We start from the raw sequence: 23,149 nt of genomic DNA, 5'->3' as shown, positions 1-23,149 counted from the left end.
AAACATGCACATACCTATAGGGTTTCAAGCTTCACCCGCTTTAAAAGCTGTGTATCTATCCCATGAGAGATGCCGGCATTATTCTATCATTCTAAATCTGGGAAATAAAAGCTGGTGTTAGGGTGACTAAACAGCCCTTTCCAAGGCACTAATGAGAACACACTCAAAAAAGCACTGTTCCTCTGGGATTTAACTTTCTAATTCTTCTAACTAGGTAGTATAAAGTTGGGGGGGGGGGGGGTTGCTTTTGTTTTCTGAAGTGAAACTGTTGGCATTGACAGTGTGCAGGGAATTGGCTGCAGTATTACAGATTCCCATGCTATATACAAGTACTTTTAAATCCAAAGCCTGAAGACCTGCTTGTGATAGTAAACATAAAAGGTTCTCCACAGAGGCCTTTTTGTTCATCACAAAGGGCTTCAAGACTTGGGTGTTTACTGGTTATTAGTGATGGCAAGACTAAGTTATAGAATCATCGTCTTCTTGCACCTGTCTCATGAGGAGGAAATCATTGCAGATGTCTGCTCAGAGACCAGGAAGACAACTTTTATTACAAAAAAAGGAATTTGTACATTGGTGTAGCAATATTGTATCTATTTAGAAAATGGACTTCGCCAACAAAAGCAAATTAGAAGAGGTTCCACAGGTGACCAAAAATGAAAACCACCATTTCCATGTTTCATTAAATGAAAATACAAAAATATTACCCACGATTAAAAATATTTTACATTGAAATTTTGGCTTTGTATGTCTTTTAAAAGGTTAATCCCTCGGGGGGTGGAAATTACCAGTGATTTCTGGTTTTGTTTTGATTTCTCAAACCATGAGGACCATACAATACATACCAAAATAGAATTGTAAACACATTGGTGTCCAGAAGTCACTCTGTGCCACAGTGTTTTGGAACACATTGACGTTTTTTCAGATCATTCTTTTATCCTAAATTTTGCACTATATTAAAACTCATAAAAGGCTTCAGAGACAATACATTGTCCACACATAAGCTAATTATAAGTATTTTCAGTTTTACAGTACATAATTTATGGGAGACTCTGCTGTAACTTGGTGGCAGTAAGTGCCAGTAACAAGTTATTGGGGAGTTACAGGCTAGGCCAAATATGGAGCAGGGAGAAGCAGCATCACCTACCCAAGTGTCCACAGCTCCCAGGTTCAACTTCAGATGAAAGGCTTCTCTGCTAGACCTGAATGAATGCTCCCTGCTTTCTCAGAGGGACAGTATCAGTCGGGGTCCCTGAGGAAGTAGACCACACACTCAAATTCTATTTGAGGAGGGGTCTATAAAGTGTTGTTTTCTCAACAAAGGTGTGGGGAGGATGGAAGGAACCTATAAGCACTGCCAGTGAGAGCCAGGCCTGCCCTTCACCCCTCCCTCAGCCTGGAGGGATGAGAGCAGGAAGCGGCTTCCAGAAGGCAGGTGTGGTAAGGACTAGTGGGGTGGGGGGCTGCCTCTCAGGAGCCGAGCTTGAGTGGAGGTCAGCCAAAGGCAGCCTCCAAGGGAACCAGGGTAATAAACCCCCCCACCCCCCCATACTCTCTCCTACCCCGGCTCCCATCTGCCTTCCTGGGAGACTGACCAAAAGAGAGCAAACAAGCCTGAGGACATGGGTCTAGAAGTCAGCCTCGGCCTGCAGCAGGGAACGGAAAGGCAGAACGTACCGGCTTAGTCATCGATCCAACCGTTCACTGTTCAGTAGTCTGCACTATTCACAAGTCTCTAGAAGACAGTGACTCAACAGCTTATGGGTGACACACATACATGGGGAGGACTTTGGAAAGCACCAGGCATAAGTGTAAGGAAACAAAAGGAATAAGGTACCCCTCCACAGTCGGGAACCCACCCCCTGGGTTGACAGAGCAAGGCAACACCTATCAAAAGACACCGTAGCAGTAACCCATCGATGGACAATTTAGTCACCAGTCTTTTCACAGGAATAGTCCAAGGAGGAAGAAGGAAAAGGAATCCTCTTCAGTGGAGCCAAAACCGCCATCTCTGATTTGAAAATAATCCCATTCGACAACAACGTTGTAGCGATTACACATCACAGGAACCAGCAAGGAACAAACTGTTAGAGCAGTTCGAGCTCCTGGCTTTGTAGCCACACCCTGATCTTCTCAAAATTCTTGTCCATCCAACGGATGTTTTCCCCAATGGTTTCAATTGTTTGTTGGACACAACGTAGCTGAGAACCCTTTTCTTTTAAAGAGCCAAAGAATTCTTTTACCTGGTAAGGAAAACCAGAGTTTTAAAAAATGTATTACAGAAATCTAAGTTTGGGCTAGTTAAAAGAAAACCGAAGCCAAATTTCCAGCATGTATCAAAATTCTACATAGCAGGCAGCGCCAGGGGTCTGGATACAATTATGTACACATAAACTTAAGAAGCTATATGAAATGAGCTCATGCCTCATGATGTCAAATTTTTATTTTTCTCCGCAGCTTTTTTATTTATTCACAGTTGCCAGATTGTAAAAGACTTCACTGTGTACCATTTAATAATTAGGGTTTGAGTGTATTAATATGTATTTTTATATACAGGCAGATGCAAACTTTTTTAAAACATGGTGTCTAAAAAGCAGAATGTGCAGTTTCTTCTTTGCCAAGTAAAACAGTTTCGGTCACACAAGTGCAGTCTTTCTCCATGGGCCTGGCCTTGTAGATCATTAGAGGAACACTGAGGAAAAGGGTTCTTAGCAAGTTATGGTGGTAATCCCCCAAGGGTTGCCAAATTTTTTTATCCTAATTCACAATTCATGTATTGTTCCTCTAAGATTAAAACCCACACCAAGTTGCCCATGGTTTTAACGAGATAAGAGAGCGCTGCCTCCTCTTGTTTCAGGGCTGGGTTTCTTAACTCCTTTAAGCTCATGTGAGACACTGTCTGGTTTGGCCTCAGCACGGACTATTGTAGTATTGTTTCACCTTAAAAGGTTCTTAACCTTGCCCCCTAAGTTTTCACAGCATTAATCCATAAATTTTTGACTGTGGAGACAGGAAGTAAGTGTAAGCCAAGATGTAGTATTTATTCAACATGGATTCCAGACAGTTAATTCCTTAAAAATCTGTGCTATGATATCTTAAGTTTAAGAAAAAGAGAAGGGTAAGAACAGGCTTTTGAAGGTCAAATTCCAATTTTAAATGAGTTGGGGTTTTTTTCAAACTATCTCAATACAACTTTTCAGGGAGCTCCAGGCCCGCCCTCCTGCTGTAGCCGCCTGAAGAACGCAGACCATGCCTCAAGGTCCTGCCTTCGCTTGAAGCTTAAGCCCACTCTTTCAGACTCTCAGACTCCAGATTAATATTCAGGTCAGAGAACAACTGTTCTTTTCAGCAGTCCAGTCACATCGATAATTTTACTAACTTTTTTTTTAAGGATTTTATTTATTAGAGAGAGAGAGAGTGAGCACAGGCAGACAGAGTGGGAGGCAGAGGCAGAGGGAGAAGCAGGTTCTCTGCCCAGTAAGGAGCCCAATGTGGGACTCGATCCCAGGACGCTGGGATCATGACCTGAGCTGAAGGCAGCTGCTTAACCCACTGAGCCACCCGGGGGTCCCAATTTTACTAACTTTTTAATGATTAAGCATGGCTTCTTAAATATTTTCAAATTATTTGAAATAATCCTGAAGGAGCCCTTCACACAATAGTACCACTAAAAAAAACAACAACAAACAACAACAAACAAAAACCTGTAAGAGCTATAACCAAGCCAGCTGATAAGCCTTGCCCTCGGACTTTTCCTGACTCCAGATTCTCTCTCCTACCCTCATCTACCTTGGAAAATGCAGCATCCCAAATGAGCCCTGGATTCAAACCTGCCTCCTTCAGAGTCCTGTGCAATCAGCAGTGTGATACAGAGATGGGATGGGTGGGGAGGAAGTTTTATCCTACTAACTTGTTTGACCCTTTGTAAATGATTTCACTTCTCTGGGATTCAATTTCCTCTTTAGTGAGATAAGGATGAGCTCTCCCTCCCAGAGCACTGCTGAGGACGTAGTTATGTAATGTGGGTCAAGGGCAGAGCTTAAACCTCAGTCTGTAACGGGACTCAACCTCATCCATCTCTTCATGAACATGTCCTCTAACATGTCCTCATCACTCTGGCCTAATTACTGTGCTAGATACTGAGGCAGTGGCAAGGGACCAGGCAAGGAAGCCATGGACTCCTAGAGCTTACACTCTACTTGGGAAGACAACAAGCAGTCAACACAGCTACTGTTAATATACTATCGTGGACAAAATACACAGAGGTTGGAAGACTGATTGGGACAGGTGGCCTGCTTTCCACAGAGCAGCCTGGAAAGGTGACATGTGACCTGGGATCGAAGGCCTCAACGAGCCTTTCCACTGACAAGTTAGGGGCAGACCAAACGAGGCAGAGAGAAGTTTAGAGGCTTTGAGACAGGATCAGCACTTTCTGGTGCAGGAGCAGGAGGCAGCTGAGTGGTTCAAGGTTTTTGCAGGATGGTGACATGGGACAGTGTGTGCTCACTGGCTGGAGAGGTGGGCCAGACCCCAGGCACCATGGTTGCGTGCGTGTGGGGAGGGGAGGTCTGGCATTTATTCCAAGATATCCACAGGTCAAGTTTCAAGGAAGGATCAGTCATGGGCTGATTTTCAGATTTAAATGTGGAAAATGGTCTAGTGTTGGCCAAGTGGGAAGCCAGGCAGGTGGCTCTCGTCGTGGGCCAGATAAGAGCGGAGAGAGGCCTAGGGTGGAGTAACTGCAGCCGAGCGCACAGATACAATAGAGATGCTGGGAGCAGAGCCAGGCAGGCTCCGGGATGACATGGATGTGGAGGCCAAGAAGGCTTCCGGGCTGACTCCTACACAGGAGAACGTTCTCCCTTCTGATGACATCCAGGCTTTTATCACTTCCATGCCCTATATATATCTCAGGCCTTTCACACACAACACACACCTGCATCTCCTTCAGTCCCTGCTCAAAAGTCTCCTCACCATCCCGTAAAACAAAGTTCTTATCCCGTCACACTCTCCTTACCTTGCCTCATTCATCTTCTGAGCATATAGCCCGACGTAGGTCACTTTATAACTTATTCCCCCAGCAGAATTTAAGCTCCATGAGGACAAAGGCTTTGTCTACTCTGTTCCTTGCCATAGCCCTAGAACCTAAATCCACATCAGCCTTACAGTAAAAATGTATCTTTAGAGAACTACTGAGAAAACAAAGGAATGAGCAACTGACTAAATGAAATGTTTTGTTGCTACAGATTCGGGTTATGGACAACTGTCTTAACTACCCCTAGCTCCTGACGGTCCCCATCATCACGCAGAATAGCTCTGCTCACTTGAATTCAACCTTGGACTATGTGCCAGTTAATTTGACAAGCCTGCATGAAAACTAGAGAGAAGGGATGGGACATTTCTTACTCATTTTCAAAGCATTCTCCCCATATCAAGCTCTATCATGGTGTAACCAGAACATACAATGGAAGTTTTCCTAAAAAGATCAGTATTAGGCTCTCAGCTTTTATTTATGTGCAACCTATTTTTAAAAGCCTTGTAAGATTTTTCTATGCCTTTGGAAACATTTTTATAGAAGGGGCACATCAATGACCTTGACATCGAATTCCTCAAAGTTTAGGACTGAGTGAAGAGTCTGCTTTTGTGGGAAACTTATGTTCTGTGGTTCCTTCCCTCTTACTAGACAATGAGAATGACGTATACTGTTTTCTCATTTTTTTCCTGACCGCTAGGAACCTTTGCTGTATTTAGGGCTCAATGGAAATAAATTATCCTCAGCATAAATCCCTGATACAGTTACCTCTGTCAATCATGCAGCTTCTTGTTATTTAACTTTTCTTTTATATATGGACCTTGTAAGTTGCCTAAAATTATTTCTCAAAATGCATATAAATAAGTAACAAGAAATCCTGAACCTAGATAGCAGAGAGCCAAGATTCCAGACCTGCCCCATTCATAATAGCTGGATGATCATGTAGGTCATGTACACCTCTAATGATCACTTTTAATGTCCTAAGAAATACAGAATTAAATGTCTCCAGTAATTTCTTAAGCCCAAAGGTTTGTAATGGCAGAGCCAAGCTTCTTATTGTGATGTCTGGGGAAGTGCATAGGTTTCAATAGTTCATTTGTAAGTAATTTTGGTTACCAAAGAATATCTACTAAGTGACAAAATCCATTCCTAACTCATCACACCCTTATTTTATCTACCCCATATTTATTAGCTAATTGTTGCTTAAATTTAAGTTTTCTTTACCTCTTCAAGCCGTGCTCTTGTGGAGAACTGGCTTGTCGTTCGGATGACCATATGGGTTAGGGAAGTTGAGCCAAGTTCAAACCTGGAAATGGAAATCGTCAAGATGTATCATAAAATATTGATTCATTCGACTTGTGGTTTGATTAATTTATTTATTTGACGGAGAGAGAGCACAAGTAGGCAGAGGGAGAGGGACAAGCAGACTTCCCACTGTGCAGGGAGCTTGACCCAGGGCTCGATTCCAGAACCCTGGGATCAAGACCTGAGCCGAAGGCAGAGGCTTGAGGTGACTGAGCCACCCAGGCACCCCTCAGCATGTGTTTTTAAGCACCTTATGTGCTTACAGTATTTAACGAGAAACTGCTTAGGCATGAAAAATCCATGACATGATCTCTACCCTCAAAAGTGTTAAGATGTAGTTGTAAAAAAATACACCTACTGCTGAGTAAATGACTCAGTACCCAAAAGAAAGTGGTAGAGGCTTCGTAAGTGCTCCAAGAGCAAGGCAAGAGCACAGACAAACAGGGCGAAGTGCTAACCCACGGTTTGGGGTGAACTGCGCACAGGAGGCCTTGAGATTGGTCCGTGGTGTGGAAAAGGATTATTCCAGATGGACTGGAACACTGGACTATCCAGATTCATTAGCACTAAATTTAAGTGTTGTATTTTCTAAGAAGAGTTTTTTAAGTACCTCTACTTGCTCTCTTCAATCAAAAAAATCCGTCTAGACTTTAACTGTTGTTTAACAAACAAAGCTAAAACACATGCAGGTTCATGGACCGCTCTAGGCACAGCACAAGTTTTGACACTACTTACTTTTCTATCAGTTTATCCCAATTTTCCCTCAGAAACTGCCAGGCCAATGGATATCCCACCGGGTTCCTGCCGACAGCTCCAAGAATATATGGAAACTCTTGAATTTTTATTACATCTCCCTTAAAACTTTCATCTAGTAGCCTAGAACGATTAAGAGATGAAATGTTAACAGTGAGAAGTCCCTAGAAAAGTTATGAATTTCTTTAGTAAAATAATGTGTGACAGAAAAAAAAGCCCATCTGTCAATAATAAGCACAAGATAGTTGCTATAGCTACATAATAAAAACTCATTTAAATAATGTTTCCAACACCCATGCTCATGTATTCTCATTTGTTAATAAGACAACTGAAGAAAGGCCTTTGCCATATGTGTTTCTAAACATATTAAAGAGACACAAATATATATCCCTTTAAATATTTTTCCTAACACCTGCTTCTCCCCTAATCAATGACCACACTCATTACACATATGCCCACTTGAATAAATGTTCCCAGCAGAAAAGGCAGTTCCCAGCCAAGAGAACAAAGAGATGTCAGAAGGATCTGAGCTCATTTAATTCCTCTTGGCCACGTGAACATGAATGAATTACTCACCACTGAAGCTTGTTCTTATCTTGGCTAATACTGAGGGCAAATTCTATTTTATTTTTCTCGGAAGTAGACAAAGATGACTGATATTTTCTATAAAGAAAATCCCATCCTTCAGGGTTCTGGACCCCCACAGCAAACACTGCCAAGGTCACATCGCTGGGCAGGCTGTGGGAAAGAACATCACTGGTGAGAGTCTGAGAGGCAGGAAGTGTGTCTGGATGTAGAGTGATGACCAATGACAAACTAATAAACTGGCCCAGTGAGCGGAGCAACATGCCTGGAAATATAAACAAAAATTACCTCTTTCTTCATATTTTATGGGAGAGGCACAAGGAAGTATCTACAATTAGGTTTTAAGTACCCTTCTCAAAACCATAATGGGAAAAGCCACTTTGATAAATACCTACATATATAACACCATGATGCTGGGGAACAGGACAGACAGTCACTTCTCAGGCCAAAAGAAAGAAATTCAAAGTAGACTCAAGATGTAGTCCATGAACAAAAGTCAGGAATCCAATAGGACCACTGTTTGCAGGTTTTTCTTTAAATGGAGCCATGTAGATTGTTGGCTTAATATCTCCTAGAGAGATTTAAGCTCCAAATATTAAAGTTCAAGAATAAATTCTAAATACAGGAAGACCCTACTTTGCTTCAATGGTGTCAGCAACTACTACACAGGGACTTTGGAAGCCCAACGAAGCTACTGTTGTGGCGTGCATGCACTACCACTGTTCCTCTCTAGGACAGCTGTTTCACTTGTGGTCTTTACCTCCATTAGACGGAAATCATTCTGATCCCACTTTAACTCTCCAGATATTTGATTTTTATATATAGAATTTCCCTCCTAGCATTCTTAAAACAGAAAGTTGAGAGATACACAGAAAAATCTCAAGAAGCAATTTATTTTCCCAAGAAGTACAGCATGGGAGGTTTGGCTCTACTTGTTTTTTTCTCCCAACATCTAGCACTGACGATGAAAAACAGAAAAGATAGCCTTTACAGGAACAGACTCATTGTTTGGTAAGCACTGACCTCAGATTTCCATCTGCTTCCTTCCACTCTCTGAAATAGGCTTCTGCCCTCTGCACGCAGGGCTGATACTTGCGCACACAGGCAAGTAGGAGCAGCTCAGTCCGCAGCATTCGCTGCGAGACGGAGCCCTCATCTGTCCACGTCTGCTTATCGATGAGGTCCCTCAGCAGCCTGATGAGAAAGGCCTGCGGGAAAGCCACACGTGTCACCAGTACTGTCCTGGGCTGCCTTGTGTTTTAGACGAGTTGATATACCCACAGGGGGTGGGGATTAATTGGTAAAGTGGGATCCAACTCTTTTTTTTTAAACCATGTGATTCTATTTATATTTATTTATAAAAGAGGGCAAAACAAGAAAATCATGATTTTACTATATGCATAAGCATCTTTTATAAATATACCTTTACCGATTTAAAAATTGTGATGAACTGCCACTTTTGAAACCAGGTTTATAGAACTAAAGTTTGAGAGCAAATCATACAATAGGACTTCATAACATTTTGCCAAAAACGATTTTGTCCCTCTTCCTCAAGTACCTGAGTCATGGAGTATCTTAAGAGTAACCATCAAAATGAGATACCACCTCACACCAGTCAGAATGGCTGAAATTAAACAAGTCAGGAAACAACAGATGTTGTGAAGGATTTGGAGAAAGGGGAACCCTCCTACACTGTTGGTGGGAATACAAGCTGGTGCAGCCACTCTGGAAAACAGCATGGAGGTTCCTCAAAAAGTTGAAAATAGAGCTACCCTATGACCCCGCAATTGCACTCCTGGGTATTTATCCAAAGGATAGAGAGTGATTCTAAGAGGCCTCTACACCCCAATATTATAGCAGCAATGTCCACAAGAGTGAAAATATGGGAAAAGCCCAGAAGTCCATTGACAGATGAATGGATAAAGAAGATGTGGGGTGTGTGTGTGTGTGTGTCATATTACTCAGCCATCAAAAAGAATGAAACCTTTCCATTTGCAATGATGTGGCTCCAAATACGGGGTGTTATGGTAAGTGAAAAAAGTCAAAGACAAATACTATAGGATTTTACTCATATGTGGAATTAAAGAAACAAAAACAGAGGAGTATCGGGGAAAGGAAGGAAAAATAAAAGGTACAAACGGAAGTAAATTATAAGAGACTCTGAACTACAGGAAACACACTGAGGGTTGCTGGAGGGGAAGGGGATGGGGGGACGGGGTAACTGGGTGATGGGCACTAAGGAAGGCATGTGATGGAATGAGCACTGGGTGTTCTATGCAGCCAATGAATCACTAAGTGCTACCCCTGAAACTAATAATACAGTATATGTTAACTTGAATATAATAAAAATTAAATAGTAAACCTCAAAAGACAAGTAAAATGAAATAAAGGATTTGCAAAAAGAAGGGAATAACAAATCCATAAAACTTAAGTACTGATTCTTACTGTGCTCTGTCTTTAGTGTCAGGATGAAACCCAAATCTTTGCTATTTAATCCGAATACTAATTCTGATGTACTTTCTAGAGATATACCCACAGGTATTCAATTTATCGAAGGCTTCTACCTTGAACTGATTTTCCACTTCCTTCATCTCTCTTTTCTCCATCAACTTATACATAGGTATCAGCTCGTTCAAACCTTGGAAGACCGGCATAATTTCAGTTTCACGTCTCAAGTACAGGGCTAAATCCAAGGCTTTTTCAATTGATAGCTTTCCATTGCTGGTCAAGAGAAACCATGGTTAGCAGTTTAAACAAAAACCAGGAAATCAACTTTTTGTTTCAAAAGATACTTTAAAAAAAAAAAAGAGATTTTATTTATTTTATTTGACAGAGATCACAAGTAGGCAGAGAGAGAGAGAGGAGGAGGAAGCAGGCTCCCTGCTGAGCAGAGAGCTCGATGCGGGGCTTGATCCCAGGACCCTGAGATCATGACCTGAGCAGAAGGCGGAGGCTTTAACCCACTGAGCCACCCAGGCACCCCTAAAAGACACTTTAATCTTCCAGTGAAACATTCAATCAGATATAAATGCTACCTTATTAACGGGGCCTTTATATAAGTGTCTTTTCTTTCACACATAGCACTGGCTTATTTACCACTGTGGAGGAAGTTTCTTGAATAATAATATAGCCAGTGCTAACTCTTGGTGAAGACAAAATGGAGACAGATCAGCATCTGTCCCTCTGAGAAACAACAGACAGGGGGCTCAACAACCAGAGTAAGATAGTGATTTTTATCAAAATCAGTCATCTTAGAGAGATTGCCACCCAGTCAAAAGTCTGAGCATCTGCATTAAACACATTCTTGTCTCCATTTCAAAAAGAAAGTGAACATAGATAAATTCCTCCATTATGAAATAAATTTTAAAAATCTTAAAAAAAAAACCAAACCTTCATTATGGAGGGCAGGTGTCCAAAATCTTAGTGGCAGGGTATATATTAAGTGCAAAATCCTCTAAGAATTCAGCAATATTACAGAGGGAAATAGTCTCAGGTAGGCAGAAACAACTAGAAAAACCACTTCTATCTTTATCCCCCATTGCCTTTGGCCACCCTGAGAGGTCCAGCAAATGAACTCAAAATTTAGAGCAAAGGGACATGGGAAATGAGAATTACAGAATCAGGTCTTCCCACCTGCGTGACTCCTCTGGGGACTGCAGCTCTGCCTAAATACTGAACAAATTTGAATTTCAGGCTTAAGAACCATTTCCTTAAAAACCATGGACATAAGGCAAAAAAAAAAAAAAAAAAGAATGAACACTATCCTTAACAACTCCAACATCATGTGACTGCGCCACATTTTCTAAGCTTTATTCCAGAAACCTTCCATGAAATTCAGGTATCTAGTTTGAGAACTGGGGGGAGAAATCTGGGTTAACCCCAGACACAAATGCAAACAACTGGGTACTAACCCACGTAGTCTTCTAAGAAGGTTTTAAAAATGGGAAAGACCCACCAGGGCAGAAACCTCCTAAGCTTCAGCAGGGCCAGAAAAGCTACGAGACAAGGCTTAGGGACCAGAAGCTTCTCCGCAAGGCTGGTCTCCTGGTTTTCTATACGTTTGCATCAGTCTGATCTATGTCGTTAGCAACATTAAAATACAGGTTTCTTGCTTTAGCTTTACTCTAAGACACATGGTTGGTTAATCCTAAGACTAGACGCAACCTTGGAATTTAAGAACTTAGGAGAAAACACCATCTAGCTTCTTAGGAGCAAGGAATCATTTTTGTCTTTAGAAATCAAGCGTTTGATGCTAATAGCGGCTTTTAGAAATAAACCAAGACCTTGAGGAGTCTGTCATTACCTGACGAGCTGAAACGCATTGTTGATGAGACTGGCCCGATCGTTGCTGCTGATTGTTGTGTGTGCTCCTTTTAAAAGGCCAGTCAAAGAATCCCATCCATCATCTTCATAATGCACAATGTAATAGCCATTCATTCCAACATTAAATTTGATCCATTCTACCTCTTCTGGGAGGATGAGCACATCTAGAGCAAATAAAATACATCAGAGCTCCATTTTCTGTCTTGGCTGATGAAAGCTTTTCTGATCAGAGACTGGACAAAGAAACTAAAGGCAAGTTTAATATTGAACAATTTTAATACTGAAATGAGTTTCCTTTTGGACACATTTCTTTCAGAAAACAGAAAAGTCCATTCTAATAAGCAAAGGCCAGCACTAGCTTTAGACCACCGATATTTTGAGATTTATAGATCTATGAGAATACAGCCATACTTTAGGCCATACACATGATATGATCCAGCAGGGTTCAAAAAAGGGGGAATTTTCACTCGTAATCCCTCCCTCTCAACATATATAACTCAGATGCTTTATTCCCCACCTGGCAAGACACTGGCTTTCTTTTTTGCTACCAGAGAATATTTTCAATCCTTTCTTTACTAGAAATTGAAAGCCAACAATTTGCTTAATATAAAGATTGACCTGATCCTTCTGTTTTAATCATGATCAACAGTAAAACAAACTTAGCAAGTCTTACACATTTCCAGTTTCTTCCGTATTTAACGTAGTTATTTCTACGATCAGTTACCTGTTTTTGTCTTCAGCAAAAATCTTTGGACTGAGTTTGATTTGCTAGTGATGAATGTCAGTGGAACATGCCACAGGTACCTTAGAGAAAGGACAGATTATTTGTTGATTCAGTCCAACAAACAGTTATTAAATCATCTATCATATGCCACACACGGGCGAGTTTTAATGATGGTACCAAAACTACTAAAGCCAAGAGGTCAAGATGTCACCAGCCTGTTTTCCAGCTTTGCAAGGGGCACCAGTTCAAGCACTGTTCATTCTTCTCAGACTTTTTCAGTAGAGCTGGGAATTTGAGCTCCAATGAACCCCAGCACCCTCTGTAGAGGTTGGAGCTCAGAGGTCCTACCTTAAAGACCTGGACCCCTATAAATGGCACAGATAGCCATCCTGTGACTCCTACAACATTTATTAAGAATAGAATATCACAGGGGTGCGTGGGTGGCTCAGTGGGTTAAGCCTCTGCCTTTAGCTCAGGTCATGATCCTAGGGTCCTAGGATCGAGCCCCACATCAAGCTCTTTGCTCAGTAGGGAGCCTACTTGCTCCTCTCTCTGCCTGCCTCTCTGCCTACTTGTGATCTCTGTCTGTCAAATAAATAAATAAAATCTTTAAAAAAAAAAAAGAATAGAGTATCACTTCAGTGGAATTCCTGTCAGTGATGCACAATCTGAATCCCATCATGAAAAAACAGCAGAAAACAAAGACTGGAGGACAATCTATTAAAAGAAGAAAAGGAAAAGGAAAAAGAAAGAAGAGAACAGAACAGAACAGAACTGGCCTGTGTTCTTCAAAAATATCAAGGGCAAGAAGAAAAATGTTAAAGAACTGTTTCGGGAAAAGAAGAAAAAAATACAACTGAATATGTGTGACAGTGCAATGTGAGCCTATATTGAATCCTGAACTGCAGCTTTTTTCTTTTGCTATGAAGACATTATTAGGAAAGGTGGAAAAGTTAAGTCAGGTTTATGGATCAAGTATTAGATCAATTTTATTTCATAATTTTGATATTATATTGTGCTTACATGGTGAATATTCTTATTTTTTATAGAAATATCACAACTATTTCAGAGTAGAGGACATCATGTTTCCAACTTACCTGTAGTAAAATATATATATATGTATTACATTGTGCAATATACATACATAAAATACATAAAATATGTATATATATACTATATATATACATAAATACATAATATACATAATATACATAAATATATGTATATATATACTATATATATATAAGCATATATGTATGTGTATATATATATATATATATATATATGCTACTGTGGATCCAGGAGGACAGCATAGGAGGACATCGAACTCACCTCCCCTGTGGATACACCAAATCTGTATCTACATATAGAGCAATTCCTCTTGAAGAAGAATCAAGAGCTGATTGAATATCTTCTGCATGATAAATGATAGAGGGACCACACATAGAAGGCAGAAAAAGAGCCAGGATAACAGAAATTCCATCCCAAGGTAATGAGGGAGGGCTATTACCGAAGGCCCCTATCAGACTTGCCCACCTTGAGATGTGATGAATATAATGCAATTTAGAGGATAACTAGATTATAAGTGAAGAAAACCCACTGACCAACTCTAGAGCATCCACCAAACAGTGGGCAAACTGCTAGAACTCTCTCTGAAGTCATAGGCGCTGGTGAGAACCACTGTGTACATTCCCCCTCCACTGTGATATTGTGGACAGGGGCAGGGTTCATTCACTCTAGCCAGTTGCGTAGGGCCACCCCAGCCATTCCAAGACTCCTAGCCCATACCAATTCCAGTCAACCTGCAGCAGTGGCCCCAGCAGAGTACTCTGGGACCCTCCTGGCTTATACCCAGTCAAGCCCCAGCCATCCTACCATGGTGGCCTTGACGCAGGACAACCTGGGATCCCATGGACTGAACCTGCTCCCACTCCAGCTCTAGACCTCCAACCAGGGCACCATCTCCTCCAACTTCAGCAATTTTTACAGGGTGGCCCAGGGAAAGATTGTCTCAGAACTCCCCAGCCCATGCATACTCCAGTTCCAACCATCTCACCAGAACAGCCTTGGTTCACTTTGCCCTGGGACGTTTCTCCCCCATCCCACTCCGGCTTCAGCTGGCCAGCCAAAGCCACTAGGCACACGCAACCTACACAACTAACAGTAAATCACAGAAATAGACAGAAGTCAAACAAACTAAGGACACCAAGGATTATATTCCCAACAAAAGAAAACCAAAAAATCCCAGAAAAAGAAAAACCCTAATGAAATAGGTAATTTACCTGATAAAGAGTTCAAAATAATGGTCATAAAGATGTTCACTGAACTAAGAAGAACCACAAACTAGCCTTATAAGAAATGTTAAGGAGTCATAAGAGGAAAAGGAAAGATCACAGGAGGAAATATGAAAAAGAGAAGTACAGGCCTATACTTGTTAAGGAGTCATAAGAGGAAAAGGAAAGATCACAGGAGGAAATATGAAAAAGAGAAGTACAGGCCTATACTATACTATAGTAGACCTACACTATACTATAGTAGACCTACACTATACTATAGTAGACCTATACCTATACTCTCATGAGTATAGATGCAAAAATCCTTAACAAGGCATTAGCAAACCGAATCTTACATTAAAAAAAAAAATCATTCACTGCAATCAAACCAGATTACTCCCAGGATGCAAAGGTGACTCAATATTCACACACACACACAAACACACACACACACACACACACACAAATTAACATGATATATCACATCAGTAAGAGAAAGGATAAACTATATGATCATTTCAACAGATGCAGAAAAAGCATTGGACAAAGTATAACCTCCATTTATGCTTTAAAAAAAAAAACCCTCTGCAATGTAGGTCTAGAGGAAACATACCTCAGCATAATAAAGGCCTTATAGGCAAACCACAATCAACATTGTACTCAATGGTGAAAAAGAGAGCTTTCCCCTAAGGTCAAGAAAAGAGAAAGATGTCCACTCTCACCAATTTTAATCAACATAGTACTGGAATTCCCAGCCATAGCAATCAGACAGCATAAAAAAAGGTGGGGGCATCCAAATTGGTAAGGAAGAAATAAAGTTCTCATTATTTGCAGATGACATGATACAATACACAGAAAACTCTCAAGACTCTACTAAAATACTACTAGAACTGATAACTGAGTCTAGTGAAGTTGTGGGATCCAAATTTGGTGTACAGAAATCTGTTGCATTCCTATACACTAACCATGAAACAGCAGAACATGAAATTAACAATCCTACTTGTATTTGCACCAGACACAATAAAATATCTAGGCATAAACTTAACCTAACACGTGAAAGACCTATTATTTTGAAAACTATAAAACACTGATGAAAGCAATTTAAGATGATGCAAAGAAATGGAAAGATACTCCATGCTCATGGCATGGATGAACAGGTATCATTAAAATGGCTATGGCACGCAAAGCAATCTACAGATTTAATGCAATTCCTATCAAAATACGAACAGCATTTTTCACAGAGCTTGAACGAACAATTCTAAAATGTGTATGGAACCACATAGCCAACGCCATCTTGAGAAAGAAAAAACTGGAGGTACCACAACACCAGATTTTAAGTCATATTACAAAATGGTAGTATTAAACCTGTATGGTACTGGCATAAAAAACAGACACATAGATCAATGAACAGAAAACCCAGAAGCAAACCCATGATCATATATTTATCTTTGACAAAACGGGAATCAGTATACAGTGGGGAAAAGCTCTTCAACAAATGGTATTGGCAAACTGGACAGCTACATGAAAAAGAAGGAGACCACACCACTTCTTTCACCATACACAAAAACAACCTTAACATGGATTAAAGGACTAAATGTGAGTCTTGAAACCATAAAAATCCTCAGAGGGCACAGGCAGTAATTTCTGATACATTTTTCTAGATAAGTCTCTTGAGGCAAGAGAAAGAAAGAAAACCAAAGAACCAAAGAGAAAGAAAACAAAAAATAAACTATGGAGACTACATCAAAATAAAAAGCTTCTGCACAGTAAACAACCAACAAAGCTAAAGTGCAGCCTAAAGAAGGTATTTGCAAATGACATATCCAATAAAAGGTTAGTATCCGAAATGTATAGAACTTATCAAACTCAATAGCCAAAAAACAAAGAAACCAGTTAAAAAATGGACAGAAGCCATGAGCAGACATTTCTCCAAAGAAGACATCCAGATGGCCAACAGACACATGAAAAAATGTTCAACATCACTTATCAGGGAAATGCAAATCAAAACTAAAATGAGATATCACCTCCCATCTGTCAGGATGGCTGACATTAAAACCCAAGAAACAAGTGTTGGTGAGGATGTAGAGAAAGGGGAGCCCTCCTGCACTGGTGGTGGGAATGCAAACTGGTACAGCCATGCGGGAAAATAGTACGGAGGTTCCTGAAAACATTAACAATAGAGCTACCCTATGATCCAGCAATAGCACTACTGCGTATCCACCCAAGAAATATGAAGACACTAATTCAGAGGGATACATGCACCACGATATTTACAGCAGCATTACTTATAGTAGCCAAATTATGGAGACAGCCCAAGTGTCCATTAACAGATGAATGGATACAGGAGATGTGGGATTATATACAGATATAATGACTATTACTCAGCCATAAAAAAGAAGGAAGTCTTGCCATTTGGAATGATATGGATGGAACTGGAGAGTATAATGCTAAGTAAAACAAGACAGAGAAAGACAAAAATACCATATGGCCTCACTCCTACGTGGAATTTAAGAAATAAAACAAACCAGGACAAAAAGAGAAACCGGGAAACAGAAACAGACTCTCAACCATAGAGAACTGATGGTTACCAAAGGGGAGGTGGGGGGGGGTGAAATAGGTAATGGGGATTCACAAGTATAGTCATCATGATGAAAAGACAATAAAGCAATAAAAACAAGAAAAATGACGAGTATAGGTAAGAAAGTTGAGGAAATGGAAGGCTCCGTTTTCCTGAAGGTTAGAGTGTAAACTGGTACAGTCACTATCATAAATAGTATGTAGGTTGCTTAAAAAATTAAAAGTAGAACTACACTATGACCCAGCAATCCCTCTTCTGAGTATTGATTTAAAGAAAATGAAAACACCCCTCTGAAGAGGTGCATGAACCTGTATGTTCATGCAGCATTGTGTAGCTATAGCAAGATATAGAAGCAACCAAAGTGTCCAGTGATAAGTTGATAAAAAGATGTATATATACACATACGTACATACACGCACAATAGAGTGTTAGCCAAACAAAGAATGAAATCTTCCCATTTGCAACAGCAGAGATGGGCCTAAAGGATATTATGCTACGTGAAAGAATTCTTACAGATAGAAACAAGTACCGTAGAATCTCCCTTATGTGTCATCTGAGACACAAAACAAAACAAAGACTCATAGATAAAGGAAGCAAACTCTTGGTTGTGGGGGGTGGTGCGGGGTCGTGGGGGTGTAGGTAAAGGAGATTAAGAGTTACAAATTCCAGTTTCAAAATAAGTCATGGGATATAATGTATAGCATAAGGAATACAGTCAATACTGTAATAATTTTTTTTTAAAGATTGATTGATTGATTGATTTTACAGACAGAGATCACAAGTAGGCAGAGAGGCAGGCAGAGACAGAGAGGAGGAAGCAGGCTCCCCGCCAAGCAGAGAGCCCAATGTGGGGCTTGATCCCACTGGGATCATGACCTGAGCTGAAGGCAGAGGCTTTAACCCACAGAGCCACCAGGCATCCCCTGTAATAATTTTTTTAAAGATTTATTTTTTGACAGAGAGAGAGATCACAAGTAGGCAGAGAGGCAGGCAGAGGGGGGAAGCAGACTCTACAAGGAGCAGAGAGCCTGATGCGAGACTCCATCCCAGGATCCTGAGATCATGACCTGAGTTGAAGGCAGAGGCTTAACCCACTGAGCTACCCAGCTGCCCTAGTAATACTATAATAACTTTCTTATTACATTATTATCATATTACATATGGTAATAAGACTTATTGGTATTTTGCAATGTAAAAATAATGAATCAGTATGACTATATATGAAATGGGATACTGTTTGTCAATTATACTTCAATAATATATGAATAGTATATATGCTATGTAGAGAGCATATAAAAAGGTAAAGAGTATTCTTTTTTAAGATTTTATTTATTTGAAAGAGAGAGAATGAGAAAGCAGGAAAGCAGGTAGGGTCAGAGGGAGAAACAGACCCCCACTGATCAGGAAGCCCAATGTGGGACTTGATCCTGGGACTCTAAGATCATGACCCGGGCCGAGGGCAGTCGCTTAACCAACTGAGCCACCCAGGTGCCCTAAAGAGTGTATTTTTAACTGATATTTTGGATTATACATGGAAAGGTTCTATTTTACATTTTATACACATAGTTCAGGTTATATGTAAAGAGAGGGGAGGAAGGGGGGGGAAGGGGAGAGAGAGAATGATAAAGTAAATGTAGTAAAAAGTTAACATACATGTGTATCTGGGTAAAGAATACATGAGAATTCTTTGTGCTCTTCTTACAACTCCTCTAAGTCTGAAATTATTTCTTTTTTTTTTTTTTTAAAGATTGTATTTATTTATTTGACAGAGAGAAATCACAAGTAGATGGAGAGGCAGACAGAGAGAGAGAGGAAGGGAAGCAGGCTTCCTGCTGAGCAGAGAGCCCGATGCGGGGCTCGATCCCAGGACCCTGAGATCATGACCTGAGCCGAAGGCAGCGGCTTAACCCACTGAGCCACCCAGGCACCCCTGAAATTATTTCAAAACAAATTGAAGTACTGTCCATTTGGGTCGGTCAAGGTGCACAATCTGCTTTCCAGTGACGCCCTTCTGAAGTGGTAAAGCTGACAAACAGGCTCCAGGATCTAACGCAGACTTCCAAAAACCAATGCAGTTCCCCCTACGCCCCAGGTAACACCCGCATGTCTATGTCCTCCACTCACCCAAACGCCAGGCACTATCGGCCTTCAGGGGCAGTTGCCTCGTGTAGAGCTCGTTTCCAGTCAGAACCCGGAATTACCAACCCATCCAACTACAGGACATGGCAATGTTAAAATAATGATACAGTAACAGCTTTACTGAGAAGAACCAAGGTTGAAAGCCACATTTATCCTCTTGGAAGATGGTGGTGTGTAACTCGACTTCATAGGATGCAGAGATTTAGTTGAAATATTTTAGCGGTCAAGACAAGAACGCTCTGAAAAATGAATTTTTGTCGCACAAGGCAGGTGTTACCAAGGCAACAACAGAAACATTACCCAGTTTCTGCGGCGTCCTCGGGTCCTTTGGTGTAGTGCTCCTGCCTCATGTGCACGTTCCTCCCTCTCACCGTGACGGTTATCAGGGGAAAGCCCTTCTGCAGCGTCCATGTGTTCATCATGGTTTTTACATCAAGGCCTTCCTGTCGCCAGTGCTGAGGTAGACAGAAAACAGATACGTGACCACTCGCCCGATGCTAATGGAGAACCCAGGCTTGCACTCCTGGGCTAAGACCTGTTGACAAGTCCCTCGAAGCTTTTCCTCACCCCTTCTCCTCCTCCCTTCCCCACACTGTGTCCCACAGTAGCATTCTCACCCGAGCACTGACTGTTTGCCTTTCCATTCCCTTCCTCCATCTGTGTAGGTCTAGGCTCCCCAGCAGGTACTGTATCTGGTTCTACTGGGCATCCCTTGGGCTTGGCACCCTGCCTCCAGCAGGCAAGTGAATGAATGAAGTAGAGAAGGGAGACCAAGGGTCAGGTGTTTAACAACCATGTAACAATGCTGGCTCAGACAGGCAAGGTGGGAGACAATGTTCAGCCACTAGCCTGTCCTTCCCAGTGCTAACATCAAGACGGTCCACATTTAGCTGTCTTAAAAACTGATCTATTCTTATATACTAAAAAAGCTTCTAAGGATATTGAAGAGCCAAACGATAAAACATACTACATAACAAATCTAGAGATCACGGAGTAAGGCAGTCTCTAAAAGCCATAAAGTCCTCAAAAATGACAATAGGGTGAATAAAATTTAGCTGCCTCTCTAGACTCAACTTCCACTTCCTATGAAAAAACTCTACAAGTCCAGATAAACAGACTCACGTGGTTTTGGGACTCAAATATTAAGGATTCTTTCTAGCTCAGCAGTAAAAAATGTGAATTAGATCTAAATTCAAATCCCCACTCTGCAACTGACCCAACATAGGCTTTTGGATTTCACACCCCTATCAGTTAAGCTCACAGGTTCACTCCGAGATGTAAAGGAGTCAAGTGCTCAGCTCATGCCCAATGCTTACGCGCTCGAGGTTGCCTGCTGCCCTCGTTTGTTTTTTCATGAATGAAAAGTTAGGGGAGTGACCCACATGGGCTGACTGACACAGCCCCAGTCTACCACAGGAACAGGTCATAAATTCACAGCTTTCCAGAGAACAAAGCTGAACAAATTAGTACCAGTGATAGACGTTTCCCACAAACGCTATGCCACCCCCTTGCATAGACAGCTTTTCAGGGAAACTGTAAAAACTGTAAAAAAAAAAAAAAAAAAAAAAAAAACTATAAAAAAACTGTAAAAAGGCTGTCAGTCTGCTACAATTTAACCAGTCTTTTTTTTTTAAGATTTTATTTATTTATTTGACAGCAGAGATCACAAGTAGGCAGAGAGGCAGGCACAGAGAGAGGAGGAAGCAGCCTCCCTGTTGAGCAGAGAACTCGATGTGGGGCTCGATCCGAGGACCCTGGGATCATGATCTGAGCCAAAGGCAGAGGCTTTAACCCACTGTGCCAACCAGGCGCCCCTAACCACAGTCTTATGTGGAGTTACGGTGATAGAATGAAAGACCTCAGAGAGGTTGGCCCCGAGGCTTCCTTCAAAGAACACGGAGTAAACACATGTGTTTCGGGGTACCACATACAGCTGCAAGAACTTACTGAGGTTGAAGATGAATGAGGACCCCTGGAGCAAAAGCCATCCGTCCTTTCTGAGCCATCTGTAGGGCAAATCTAAAAACCAAAACCAAATGTGTTATTCCCGGTTCTCTAGAAAACAGTCAGGATTCTTCTCAGAAGGATTAACAGGGTGTAAGAAAACAAAACAAAACATGGTAATAAGCCTGGTAATCCCCAAGGCAGAGACTAAACCAAACCATACTCACACTTGCCATACTATTCCACAGGTCCTCATTTCTTGTGTTTTTGTAGCTATACTTCTGGAGGTACTGTACAATACCACTTTTAAATGCATCAGCACTGATATAATCCCTTAGCATATTCAGAATACAAGCTCCCTGTAAAGACAGCGTGGGTAATTGTTAAGTTGAATCATCATCTGATCTGTTGTCACACTTTTAGTTTGGAAGAACTCTTTCAAAATGCAACCGCGGTAACATTTTCAAAGTCTGTGATTTGTGACACAATTAAAGAAAGTGCACTTACAGAAAAAAAAGTGCTTTTCAAGGAAGTGGGTAAACCTGGACCTATCTGGGCAGGGGACTGAACAGGACTGTTTCTCTTCTTCACCCCCTAGTGCCATCATTTTCTAACAGCAACCAAGGCTCCCCACAGGGCAAATGACCACCACTGGCCAGCTGCCATTGTCCCCAGGTTAGTGGACAGTGGTGCAGAACCCACACTTGGCACCACCTCCTGCCTTCCCCGGGGTCACTCCAGCCCAGCAGTGGGGAAAGTAGCTGTAATAGGAGATGGAAACAGAGGTCCCAGTTAAGGAACAGAGGAGGGCAGGTATCCTGGAGCAGAAAGGGCCAGAGGAATGCAGGGAAAAGGAGCAAGAGAATGCCTCAAGACCCAGTATTCCTGGGTGAAGAGTCTTTTCCTCTCCACCCCCATGACTGTGGCACACACAAAAAAATTGGCCATATAGGTGTGCGTTTATTTCTGGGCTCTCATCTGTTCCACTGGGCTAGGCCTCTGTAGGTCTGTTTTTATCTCCCCTGCACTGCTGATGGAAACAAAGAAATACTACAAATACTACAAATACTGTTTACTACAAATAAATGGGCCAAGTACCATGATAAATGACATTCTCTGCCTTGTTGAAGACAGTGGAATGGTTGGCAATGGGAAGAGAACTGGGGAAGCAGAAGCTTGATCTCACGAAGCAGGGACTTGGACTTTAGCTCTGGCTTGTATTCCTGAGGGCAATACACAGGCCCCGTGTGACCACCGTGACTAGAATCCTTTCCCTTGTCCAGAGAAACCAGGTGAAGACTGTTACGTAAGATCTCCCATTAAATGTTAGCAACCAGTTCTGTTATTAAACACATCGTACAGGACCGTATTTTGCAGTTCCACAATACCAGCTATTTCTGAAGGCACTGAAAGCCAAGCTACAGGAGGCAGGACTTTCTGCCTGGTACAAAGGTGAGGCTCAGTCAAGACCCGTTTGTTGAGGGAGAAACCGA

The 23,149-nt window shown here is 41.5% G+C and overlaps 1 protein-coding gene across 3 annotated transcripts in view; it reads right to left on the bottom strand.

Annotated features, from left to right (window-relative positions):
- Nucleotides 1–525: 525 nt before the first annotated feature.
- ERAP1 (endoplasmic reticulum aminopeptidase 1) overlaps nt 526–23,149 on the bottom strand; it is a 40,503-nt gene continuing 17,879 nt past the window's right edge. For all 3 annotated transcript variants that reach the window (XM_082723873.1, XM_082723872.1, XM_082723874.1), the window contains exons 9-19: nt 21,884–22,015; nt 21,660–21,731; nt 20,013–20,167; nt 12,723–12,802; nt 11,979–12,162; nt 10,240–10,396; nt 8,699–8,883; nt 7,667–7,828; nt 7,073–7,213; nt 6,257–6,338; nt 526–2,243 (exon numbers count right to left, since the gene is read on the bottom strand). In XM_082723873.1, coding sequence (XP_082579999.1) covers nt 2,088–2,243; nt 6,257–6,338; nt 7,073–7,213; nt 7,667–7,828; nt 8,699–8,883; nt 10,240–10,396; nt 11,979–12,162; nt 12,723–12,802; nt 20,013–20,167; nt 21,660–21,731; nt 21,884–22,015 — 1,506 coding nt within the window. In that variant the 3' untranslated portion in view covers nt 526–2,087. The remainder of the gene's footprint in view (nt 2,244–6,256; nt 6,339–7,072; nt 7,214–7,666; nt 7,829–8,698; nt 8,884–10,239; nt 10,397–11,978; nt 12,163–12,722; nt 12,803–20,012; nt 20,168–21,659; nt 21,732–21,883; nt 22,016–23,149) is intronic.

Source organism: Mustela nivalis (genome assembly GCF_964662115.1).
Source record: "Mustela nivalis genome assembly, chromosome: 3".
Taxonomy (NCBI): Eukaryota; Metazoa; Chordata; class Mammalia; order Carnivora; family Mustelidae; genus Mustela; species Mustela nivalis.
The sequence above is the reverse complement of the archived record's forward strand: the minus strand, read 5'-3'. Positions and strand labels throughout refer to the sequence as shown.